This window comes from Gallus gallus, chromosome Z (genome assembly GCF_016699485.2).
Source record: "Gallus gallus isolate bGalGal1 chromosome Z, bGalGal1.mat.broiler.GRCg7b, whole genome shotgun sequence".
Classification (NCBI taxonomy): Eukaryota; Metazoa; Chordata; class Aves; order Galliformes; family Phasianidae; genus Gallus; species Gallus gallus.
In genome coordinates this window covers 57,181,303-57,194,184 of record NC_052572.1, presented here as the reverse complement: position 1 = coordinate 57,194,184, position 12,882 = coordinate 57,181,303, and the positions used below count along the sequence as shown (strand labels likewise).

The following is a 12,882-nucleotide window of genomic DNA, read 5'->3' as shown; positions in this document are numbered from 1 at the left end:
ATAATAGTTTGCAAGCACATATATTTGTGTTTCTACAGTTGTGGTTTATTTTGAAATAAGGCTTTCCTTTGAAACTTTTATACAAAACTTGAAATGGCTCCAATACCCAGCAGACCAATATAACTGACTCAGAATACAAGACACTGAAGAAGAAGAATTGGCAATCAGCATGTTGCTGGCATCATATTCATAAAGAAATGCTCTCAGCTTTCCAAAGTATATACAGTGTAATAATTTCCATCCAGTTCAAACAGCAATAAAACTTAAAAAATGTGCAAAGGATGAGAATTTTCTTATACCTTCATTTCCAGAAAAGCTATGACAGGAATCTGACTAGTGTACCAATGAATACAAAGTGAACAATATGAAAAGACAAAGCTGGTGTTTACAAGAAGATTAATGAGCGTATACACAAATTATTTATGTTCTGAAATGATTGGAAATACTACACAATAACTAGGAAAAATACCTGCAAAATGTCCTGCAATTTTTTTCCTAATTCAGCATCATAAAGCAGGATAGTCATCTTTATATTTTGTGTGACCGCAGAAAAAGAAAGCCAGAAAGCAATTAATAATATGTATTACTAAAATTATTGGTTATTTGGGATCCCAGACATTAACTACATATTACAACCCTTAACTTTCCTTCTTAACTGCTACATCTTACAAGACACTTTTCAGATGTGCATTAAAATGACCTTCACTAGAAATTAACAGGGAGAATATTTGTAACTGTCCAGTAATATAAAGTACAAAACTATTTCATTGCTCTCTACCTATTATGGAAATAGTTACTAAATAATACATCATACATTTCCATTTTTTACAACTAGACATGAATTACTTACATCTTTGAAGATTCTTGCCTAATAAGTGCTGCCTTTGGCACTGAAGGTTTCTCAGAGCCAATTGTGTGAAAAATCTTCCCAGTAAACCATAAGACAATACGAGGTAGCAGAGCAAATGTATGTCTGTCTGTGTGCACATGTATGAAAATCTCAATGAAAACCCAACATCATTACTAATGTCCGCATTTTTTTACATCCAAAACTCTGCTGACTCTAGAAATTAGAATTCACGTAGATAAGGAACACTGATGAACCTTAAAAAATGTTGCTTCCAAACAACACAAAAACACTTAAAATATGTGGCATACAAATACATAATTTTTTTTCTGAAAGTAGTGTAACGTAACTTTTACTTTGAATATGTTGAACTAAAGCCAAGAATGTTTCAAAAATGCTAAAAGTATATACGTCTTAAAAATCACGTTTTCTTTTTTAAGTTTCTTAATGCAAAAAAAATCCAAATTTAATAATCCAAACAAGAAACAATTTCCCTCTCTATTCCAGATATACATAAAAACCTATTCTGTAACCAAAATAATTATTCTGTATACACTAACTAGTCTAACCGGTTCTTGTTAACAGAACTATAGTTAACGTTCCTAAGGGACTATCTATACCAAAATTTTTGCAATGAATTTAGGGACAAGGGAACCACAATTTATTACATGATCTAAAAAATGTGCAAGGTGCAAGCAATGTGAAGAGTACTAGCAAACAAGCTGAAAAGGCCTAAATAACACCAGGAACAGAGAGAATTTTCTCATTCCTCTTACACAAGCTGTAAAAAAATACTTATGTGCAAAAGCAAATGAAAAACTTACTCTGAAATCTCTTTGATACTGAGCAGTGCCAAAAATTCACTGACAGCAGTAAATTCTCTAAGTCATATCATGTTCCTTCCTAAGCAAAAATCAGTTATCATATGAAAAGCAATCAGAGATTGCAGTTGCGTATTTGCCTCTTCATCTTATTTTCCCCATTCTTCTGTGCCTTATTGTTTCCTTCGAAATCATCCCTAAAATTCTGCCTTGTCTGACTGACATATCTATATTTCAGCAGATCACATCTTTGCATTTTCCTAAGCACAGGAGGAAGACTGGCCTTTCCTGACGATATAGTATCATCAGCTAACTTGAAGCATCCATAAAATATCCTGCCCAGTTCCCCAGACAGAGGGTCACCTGGCTTCTTAAGTTCTCTTCCTAACTCACTCGTGTTTCTGCCACCAGCCAAATAAAAATGCCCTGCTGAGGAAACTCAGCAACATGAACTAAAGATGTGTCTTAAGTGCCAAGACCATCAACACCACAATTACAGCAAGCTGAAAATGAAGTGAGACAATGGCTTCTCAAAAAACAATCAATTGTAGACGTGCTGCATTACTACAGTTTTGGAAGGGGTACTTATACCAAGGGAGCTAAACTAGTCATACAAGAAATGTTTCTTGTAGGTATGTACAAGAAACGTATTACAAACAAGAATGTAATGCAATTTTAGATCAAGATGCCATTTTTACATACTGATTATATGGCTCATACCGACACCAGAGTGAGGAAGGAGATGACGATCAGCTCAAGAGAAGACTGCAATTCAAACACCTATGTATATACCAGCATAACACCTGCCGTGGACATGCAGACTGCTCCTCCTACTACTTTAAGTATCATAGCTGAGAGGAGTAACTCCAGCATCTCGCACCACTTCTGAGTTGGTATATGAAGAGTAGAACATAAAACTTGAAATTTCTGAATGGTTATGAATCTGTTCTCTTTGATTAAGAAAGTGCTATGTAGTTATTTAATCATAAGTCACCACTGACAACATCTAGACAGCTGTGCATTGCATTACCTAATGTAAAAAGATAGAAAAGTATTTCCAGTAATAAGATGTGAAAAAGACTATTCTTGCCTTTAATTACAGTTCATGCATGCATTTTTATATCTGTCATTTATTCCCTTGAAAAAGCCCTTGAAAATTAAAATGAACAAAAGCTTGAAATATTTTGATTGTAATTATGCACATAGGTAAATGAGTCACATCATCAAATAAACAGTTCCCTGAAGTCATACCTGATTTCATACCTGAAATCTCCTATTAAGTGAAATTCTGACCAACTTCAAGGTGAATTAATATTAGACAGAACAGAGTGATGATTGAATGAGATCTACTTTTGGCATTAAGTACATCTGCATATTATTTATTCACAGAAATGATTTCCAACAAAAGAAGTCATAACAAATGCATTACTCCATGCTTTGCCATTTCTGCTAACACCTTTCTAACTATATTTGGATACCTACAGTCTTCAGAAAGAATAATTTGAAGAGTTACATCCCATTTTTCAGGAACAAATAAGCTTCTTTGCCTGTTAAAGTTCTCAAAATTTTGTGAGTGAAGTTTGAGTGCATAAATACTTTATACTCAGAATGGAAAAGAATCCTTAGATATCGCACAACAATTAACTTCAACTTCCTTTACGTTAATTAAAGTATGGTCCCTCAGCACATTTTGTGCAAGATGAAATTCATGTACCTTTTCAACCGCATTATAAATGTGCTTTTTCAAATGAAGTCTTCCCATCTACACTGCATGCGAGAACATGCAATCCTTTTGGTCAATCCTTTTTTTTCTGTGCTTGATGTCTGCTTTTTTGTTAAGGTGAGTGGTATTCAGTTACATACACCAAGATAGAGTCTTAATTCTCCCTGTAGTCTGCCTATCTTCCACCTCCTGTCTCAGGGAAATTCAACAGGCTTAATCCTCCTTTAGTGTTCTTAGGAATCTGTTAGACCACAGAATTGTATGTGAAGTTAATATTCATGCTACCGAAATGATGCAAGGATTAATCTACTTTGTCAACACACAACAAATCAACAGATATCTTAATGCCTGAACTCCTTCATTTCAGAAAGATGGTAAAAATTGGATGGATTTTGTAAATGTAAAAAAAGAAATGATTACATTTCTTGTAAAACCATCCCAGTGTGGAGCACAGCCTAGAATCCATAGGACAAATCTCCTCGAAAGCACATAATATGAGGACAAAAGAGACAGTAAATTATTTGTGATAAATAAAAGACTAAGTCAATCCCACAGCCTAGCATGGAGATTTTAAGTCTAAGTGTGAATTGCTTTATAGAATTTAATAAAATGAATCTACCTTTGTATCTGTCTGCAGAGTTCAGATCTCCTTAGGAAGTTCACTAGGTCTAACCATGAACTACTTTCATGCTATATCTGAAGGAAACCTACAAAAATATACCAAAAAAAAAATGCACTGCAACCATTAAGAGAAAATAAAGAAAGAAAGGGGGGAAAAAAAAAACAGCCAAGCTACAGTTGGCCTGCCCTTCTGCAGCTGTCAACAGTGAAGCCAGAAATCAGAAACTCTATCTCCTTTTTTAACAGGAGTTATATAAGGAGTTCACAGAACAGTGTAACAGTGGGAGTACTGATATCCTCCTGCTCATAAACATTCTAGTACTGATGCCTAATGCAGTGCCAGAATTTAAGTAAAAATATTGAATTTTTATCCACCTGAAGGCAAACTCAGGTGGCACAACTACTAAAGGGTGGCAAATTTTCTGTTCAGAATGGCTGAATGCTCCTTGCTGTAATAAACTTAGTCTGCAAAATAATCTGTCTACTGGCCAAAGGTTACATAGAAAAAATACAGTTTTGTGATATTTATTAACATAATTTAAAATATTGAGCTTTCTCAAGAGGTTCCCTGAAAAGCTTCCAAAGGCTACAGATGGAGGCTGACTTTTTGTGCTGCTTAATAAGAGTGTTGCGAATGTGTTACCATTTCCACAAACTCAGAAACACTGGAGGAATGGGTATTTGAGTTGTTTGTTACTCATCAGACTTCTTTTTTCTTTTTTCTTTTTTTTTTTTTTTTTTTAGCAGCAGCTTATTTGGCGTTTCTGTATGTTTGGTACTCTAATCAGATGCTGATCCTGCTCCCACAGTACCAGTTAAGCACGGCTTCACCACTGACTTTAGGGAAGTCATCTGTAAGTGCCTTCTGAAAATCACATTTCTTATCTGATCAAAGATTGTGTGAGGAGATAGGACACCTCAATTTTAGTTGCAAAATGAAGAAATGGTAATTCTTTTGGGGAGTTTTAGTACAACCTCCCTGAACTACCTCTACCTAAACACATTATATTAATGTTGTTTTTCTGCTGATGACAGTACTGTTGACAATATTTGTTTCTGTTATAGTCTCTGCTGCTAGTGTTACTCAACTGTTTCTGGGAAAAAAGGTGCGCAGGTTTTTTTCAGACTATTAGTAGTGGCCATATCTGTATTTAAAGTGCTGATTTTTACCTGCAATATGCTATATAAGCTTTTAGGTGGCTTTAACTAAAATAAGATTATGCTAAAATTCTGTATCTGAATTTGGACAGTTAACAGTACAACAGTCATTTGTTGTTTATTGAAGAATAAGCAAACAAACAAAAAAATATTGTGTAAGTTATATAAAAGGCCTGTTTGTATATTTTCCATAAACAAGTTTACCTACTGAATCCAAAGACAAAACACAAATGTAACTCACCAGAAGTCGAGTTTAACATAAGTCTCATCTACTGAAAGTTTTCACCTTATCCTAAGATAAATTCAAATTAATCTTTTCATCCTGGACTCAGAAAGATTCTGAAAAGTATGTAAATATAACACATAAAATTCAGACTACGCTTTTATCTGACTGTTTGGTCATCCTTTTCCTGTGTGAATACAACATTTAGAGCCTTCAGCAATGTAAGACTACCACATTTTTACAATGGCTTTATACAGTGATAAGTAATTTTCTTCCCATAATAAGCAGTGCAGTAGCACTACCATTAGTAAGCAGTTACTCTAGGGGAATAGCAAATTCTGAGTGTTCATGCTGTAAATCCCCAATTAGCATTTTTAAAAGGAAGTCACAGTATTTCAGTTCATCACTGTATGCAGTGAAGTGTTGACTAATACCCAAATCATCTGCCAGTAGAATTTTCTAATTGAGGTTTTTAAATTGCAAAGTCGAATAAAGGAGCAGATATAGAACAAGATATCCACAGCACAAGTATTTTACTGTTTTACTGTTTTGTTTTTTTTTCTCCTCTTCAAATGTACCCTACATCCTCCCCAAAGTAAAAAATAATCCACACTATGGAAACTCTAACAGAAATCCTGTCTGCACTGCAGAGCAGCAGTGACAGAAAAGAAGATATCTACAATACTTGCTTCTTATTCCCTTTTGTCTTTACATACAAAAAAAGAGAGGAAGTGTATGTGTGTTTTTCAATATGGTCATCATTTTCTTCTGGAGAAACAATTGGTGTTGGCTTTTTGACAGTGATATTTCTGCTTCAGTGACACAGAAGAGTCTTCCTCATGTCACTATCCCTTATGGGTTAATTCCAGTTGAAAACACCACACTTATTTTCCAAGTTAAAATGGACAACCAGCCATATCACACTGTATGCAGGTAACACCTACTCCAGAATGTGTAAGTGCAGAATGTATAGCACAGAATGTGTAAGTGCAGAATGTACTCAAGAATGTATAAGTGAAGAAAGCTAGGCGAAACAATGTAAAGCACAAAATGTTTCCCTTACTGTGTTAAATACTGAGCTCCTCCATTTTCCTTGAGTTCTCACTACAACTGGTAGTCATGAGGAATGAAGGACCCTCATGCTCATGCGGGGTCAATGATTGCAGAATCAAATAAATGCAAAGTTAGCTCCACAGGAGATTTTTAATTCTTATGTAATTTTAAATATGAATCAGGTAGAACAAATTAAGAAACTCACATTTATATTGAATAAATAAATTCAATGTACATACTGATAATTATTTTTCAGACTAAAGACTTATCTGCTGCACTGTGTTCTCCTAAACTTGGTAGTAAAATCCAGTGGCAAAGGCAAATCTCTTGTCACCCATGATTTTGCAGAAGGTTTTGCTGTAGGAGGTTTTGCTCCTCCAAACACTGGAGGAGGTTCACCACTGTCACCGTAGCAGTAAGGGAAATGATAAAGCAATGAACACATCTCCATTGCTCACAATCTTGAGATAAAAGCACTAGGTAAAGCAGTATAATGCAAGGGGTTAGGCTGGAGGTGTGAGGTGACAGACATGGTTACCTTGGCCAGGGCCTCATCCAGGGCTGCACTGTGGAGGCCAGCCAGTCCATGTCTTGGCTGGAGAGGCACTACTAGGAACAGCATTTTCCCGTACAGTGCATTCCAATTCTGTTCCCCAAAATTAATAAAAGTATACGTACATACACAATACAGCAAATGACAGCACATTCACAAGACTGTCTCTGAATAACTGAGGCTCTGGTAGCTCACCTTCTGCAAGTCACCCACCAAAAGGGAGCGAGCAAGGCAATAAACACACAGAATATCAAAGCAAAAAAAAAAAAAGCTAGACTTACGGACACACATTTCCCTGCTTTCATAAAATCCAGGGCAGCACTGGGATTTACGCCTGTACATTGTTTTTTCACCATGTCTGTAGGCAGTACGGTAGCTGATTCTAAAGGAAAGAATGAATGGTTGTTACATACACTTCAGTTTGAAAACTGAACAGTTTATATTCTTATGTATTTTCAAAAATCTACAGCCATCAATAAAAGAAGAAGAAAAAAATCCAAGAAGAGACCTTTATTTATCTGTTGCTGAATTAAAGAGTCTTTTTGTTTCCCCAAAAATACTTATTTCCATGGGTGGCCAGACAACAGTAAAGTTAACCATTCTAGCTACTTAAACAATGCACAAACAGGAGTATCACTACCTTCACTACTAGCATCTCCGAAGAAGACTAAAGGCTAGCAAAACAAATCCATTTGCTGTAACGCTAATGGAATCAGTTTCCAACGCAGAGACTTCTGGGGTTTATACTGACAAGGGTGAGTTGGTTTCTATAGGGGCAGAGACATTGCGCTGGTTAATGCACTTTAAGATATCTTGAATTGTTCCTTAGAGATATTCAAAAGCCATCTGGATGTGGTGGAGGACAACCTGTTCTAGGTGGCTCTGCTTGAGCAGAAGGATTGGGCCAGATGACATCTAGACATCACTGAATGACATTTTTACTTCCCTTTCAAGTAATATGTATTTTCCCCAGAAAATATGGTTTAAAGCAGCAAGGTGCCTCATGACATTTTGGAACAAATACATCTGGCAGGATGTGGGGAAATTAATTTAATGTACTGCATACTTTTTTTCTAATCTGTTCTTTTTCTGTTAGATATCTATGGGATGATATACCCTGACCTGATAATAAAATTTATGTGACTTCGCTTGGACTAGGCATTTTCCAGTTGTCAGACACCTTACATATTTCACACATAAGTTGCTATATATAAAATATCCTATATATCATGCTTTATTTCAACAGACATAAGATCTCTACAAATACATGCAATACCAGCATATTGATAATATTAGCAATTATACATCACCTGTGTCGTGTGCACTTAAACCAGTTTAGGATGTCAGTACAACTGGTGTAGTAAATTTGATCAAAAGGATGTGGATATGACTCTTGCACTGTAACTGAATAACTGGGGAGAGACAGAGAAAGGGCAGATGTATTATTGAGCAAGTGTTTTCCAGTACAGACTGATTTAATTAAGTCTTCTATGAAGTCCTGATAAGTAGCTGTAGTTAGAACTGATAAGAAATCATATATTTAAACATATCCTGTAGCTCCTGTAGGCTCACACATTCATAGCGTACTTAGCAACAGACAACCATGACCCTGACATAAACGTTTTTGCATTCCAGGGAAGAGTGTCTGCTAAAATGGTTCTCCATATATCCTCACAAGCGAAACTGTATAGTCAGTTTCAGCCTAATATCTGTCTGTTACCAATGACCTACATGCAGTCTGCTACCACTTTTATCTACAATCTAAATGCTACTAGTTCTTAATCTCCTTTTAAAATGCAGTAATAAGATATTTATCAAAAAATCCTCAAAAAAAAGGTACAAAAATTAACAAAATATTCACATGCAGACAAACTCACCAGAAAGTTTAAGTCAAAAAGTAATAAAACACTGACACAGTAGCGGAAAGGCCTGCCAATTTACTTTGATATGAAAGTGGGTGTTACTACAGAAGGACATAGAGGTAATAATTACTTAAACAGATAAAACAATTGTGCCAACCAACAGTCTGTTCAGCAGTCAGAAGTGAATAAGTCCACACTTTTTGTTTGCTTGTTTTCTGTTTAATTTTGAACAGAGAACCTTTTTTCAGAAGTGTTAGACTGAAGGTCTTTTACTACTTTCTGCCAGATTATGAGTATGGTGTCCTAGAAATAAATCTGTGCTCTGAAATCCAGACCCTCCAGAGCTGTCAGTGGGGCCAGAGAAAGAGATCTGTGCTGCAGAAGGGAAAAATATTGAACCACCCTAGAAAACTCTTGAGCAGACTGTTTGTGCTGGCAGCCTGTCAGTCCCTAGTTGCGTAAAAGGGTTAGAAAATATGGGAATGCATGGTCTCTCCCTGTTGTAGCACTGGTTCCCAGGAGCAGTCAAAACACTTGCTGCGTGTACAGCCCATCTGGATTTCACTCACGCCACCTTTGACCCCTCAGCACCTACTACGGGGTTAACTGCCACAATCTCCTCCTACTGCTGTCATCACCCATTCTGAGAGAAAAAACATCCAGACCCACTCGCTCCTCACTGCCCAGAACTTGCTCCCTCTTTTCCATATGCCCTAAAAAGGCAAGCATCTCTAATTCGTCCAGCTGTAAGACGGAGCCTGACAAAATGTCTGTGCCTGCTTGTTGCTGAACGCCACATCCAGCTCATCCATTCTTTCTGTGATCAGAGTTCATCTGTGAAGATCGTTTTATAACAGGGCTGGTAGATTTATAGCACTGCCAGTGACAGCAGCAGCAACAAACTTGTATCTGGAGGCTTTACTCCACTACAGCTGTACTCATTCCCCTGCTGCCTGTTCTAAGAAATAGCACTAGTTTCAGGAAGTTCACTTGCAGCTCCTCCTCATTTCTGAGGCTTAAATAATTAGAGAAATATAAAACTTCATTCAAAAACTAGATGTGCTTGATAAGTATTTTTTCTTCTGCAGATTTTAATCATTTTAAAACATGTTACGCTCGGTTTTTGCCATTTTGTTCTCACTATTATATTCCCTCAAAACATCTTTTATGTATAAAAACAGAAAGTAAAGCATATACAATATGGAGTAGCATCAAGTAACAACCTCTACTAGTGCCTGAATGTTGTAAACAGGTATTTAGTATGGTAACTGCTTCATATACCAAATTTTGTATATACTAAATTGCATGCAAAGTATCTGCTCCTACCCTTGCTTAACACAAGCTGAGATTATTTGCTGAGGAAAGTCCTCAAGTGCATTTTTTTACATGCAGACTTTATAAAAAATTAAATACAAGTTTCAACTTTCTCTGCAAAGATTTAGCCATATCAACTGCACATAAACATACAGTGGCTCAGCAGCATTTCCAGCATAAAATACAATTTACCTCCAGTGAAGACAATACTTATGTTTTCAAATGAACACTTGGACTATCTCAGGAAATAGATGATCAGTCATGGCCTTAATAAAATAATAGCACTCAGACATTCAGGCCTGGTTTCACTACTATATTCCTCACTCAAGAAAAGTACAACAAATGCTTGCAATTCAACATCTCCTACCCACTGTGAGCATTCTACTTGCAATTAATGTGAAATTGGTGAACAAATTGATTAACTAAATGGATGAATTTATAGCTGTATGTTACAAATTTCTGAACCTCATCAAAAAAATTAAACCACAAATCTTAATTTAGATTCCAACAATGTTGAAAAGGAAAGAATCAGCATAATCAAATTTGGCCAAACTCCAATATGGCTAATTACATTTTGCATATGTAAAAGCTCCTTTTCACTTAAATCAAAAAAGCTTTTTTTGATTCCTTTCTTGTCCCTAGATGGTTCTGTAACATTGCCTGTGCAACTGTTCTGGTTTTTGCATTTTAACTACTACCACAAAGATGACCGCATTTCACCCCAGCATGAAAGTCTTTTACTTACTCTGAACTTACTCTGCCCACACGTTAGCATAACATTTTATTCGTAGTTCATTATTCGATTGAAAGCTTTAAATCATTTAAAATGTGTTAAGTAAAGCACACTAGCATTATTACAATCAGAATTTGTATCAAGTTTTCTGTTAAAGAAACTATTACCTTTCCCAGTGGCTACACACATTTGGATCTTCAAGATTCAAAGATAAAGTCGTCCCCAGCCAATGGTACAGGAGTATAACAGGGAATCCAAAAAAGGAGTTCAAATGAAGAAACATCTTTTCGAAAAGGTAGCCTGTAAAAATATATATATATTTATGATTTAAGAAGAGTATTATACAAATGATAAAGGAGACAGAACTAATTATTCATTTTATTAGGATATATATAATCAAAGGTTTGGTGGTACAAACTAATGGGTACTTCAAGAAACACATGACGCCTGCCCAGCAGCAGTAAAGACATATCCATTTTTGGTAGAAGAAGACAAATGGAGTAGCTTTCGGCAAGTGGCTGTGCAGCCAGCTGGCAAGTAGTACTGACCCATCACTCAATTGCAGCCAGTCAGGCTCACACCGTTTCATGATGATTGTCCTATCAGATAACAGATACAGGTAGCTGAAATTTAAAAGACTAGAGACTCCTGAAGACCACAAAAATAAAAATACCATCATTAAAGGTTTGGCTGACAACATGTCATCAAAAACCCTGAACTTGACCGACTCAAAAAAGTGGCTTGTGCTACCCCATTGATGGACAGCAGCACCAACTTATTCAAAATAAGGCATCTTCAATTGATGTGGCACAATCATGAACCAGTTTCACAATACAGCCTCTCTAAGGATGCCTAAGCACTGAGAACCTGGGCCAGCAAGGGGGTAGCGCCCAGTGTCTTCTCAGGAAAGGCTGCATCTCAATACCTGGTGCTACCTTGATTTGGGCTCATGCACAAAACACGTCCCCACAGGGAATAGGGAAAGGTGCCATATGGTTTTTTTATTTGTTCTTCAGGATGAGAGACAACACTATTAGGAGGTGCAACATTAGTTCATGATTTGCAAAAAATGTTACAGTGCCTTTTACTAACTAACTAGTAATTCCTATGCAAGGAAATTAATTAATCAGGGGAAGAGTTTCAATCACTTTTCTTTAAATCGTCAAAAGACAGTGTCAGATTTTATTCTAGTGTTATTGCTCTTTTAAGTCAAATTCCCCACGTAGTCTGCATAAATAACCCCTTCATTACCAGTTGTACAATTACCAAGTAGAAAAAGCATTCTGCTCATAAATGAATTACCTTAATAACATAAAAATCTAAAAGATTATGCCAGTTCTTTCACTGAGTCTATCTTAAATTTCAAGCAAACAGTTTTAATTTGCGTACCAAAACACTTTGAATTTGATTTACCTTGAACTCATAAATGCCAGAATGAAAGCTGGCAGAAGGTAATCTGTAATGGCTCAAACTACCCTGCTTCCCCCTCTGGGAAACATTTGACCTTACATCTTATTTTTTGAATAAATTTTAACACTATATTGCTTCTGAGATCATACCAAAAAAAAAAAAAAAAAAAAGAGAGATAACTGAGTCTAATCTGCAGGATAATAAGAAAATAACTTCTGGTTAATGTACTTTTTTTCAAATATTACAAATACTTCTAACAGAGTAAAATAATTGAAAATATAAATTTATTATTTTAAATATTACGGAACAGATAAGAGTAAATCACACCAATAACTTATTTTAAAAGAAAAAAAAGGCTACGAATCCATGAAAAGAAGGAAATGAAATGGTCTTACTTTACAGGACCCTCTTCGGAAGTCAACAGAAAAAAGCTCACATAAAGAAAATACTGTATTTAAGATATTTGAGAATGCAGAGATGATCCCATTTTGGTAAGTCTCTCTTGAAAAATCATGGCTGCTGAAGGACATTTCACGGTCTATAACTGTTTCTCTGCATAGCAGA

At 35.9% G+C, this 12,882-nt stretch overlaps 1 protein-coding gene across 1 annotated transcript in view; it reads right to left on the bottom strand.

Moving 5' to 3' along the window:
- The window catches only part of MEGF10 (multiple EGF like domains 10), a 101,446-nt gene that overhangs the window by 64,727 nt on the left and 23,837 nt on the right, over positions 1 to 12,882 (bottom strand). Inside the window, exons 2-4 of the mRNA XM_424719.8 lie at positions 11,076 to 11,208; positions 8,310 to 8,411; positions 7,281 to 7,381 (exon numbers count right to left, since the gene is read on the bottom strand). Of these exons, the coding sequence (XP_424719.3) occupies positions 7,281 to 7,381; positions 8,310 to 8,411; positions 11,076 to 11,191 (319 nt within the window). The 5' untranslated portion in view covers positions 11,192 to 11,208. The remainder of the gene's footprint in view (positions 1 to 7,280; positions 7,382 to 8,309; positions 8,412 to 11,075; positions 11,209 to 12,882) is intronic.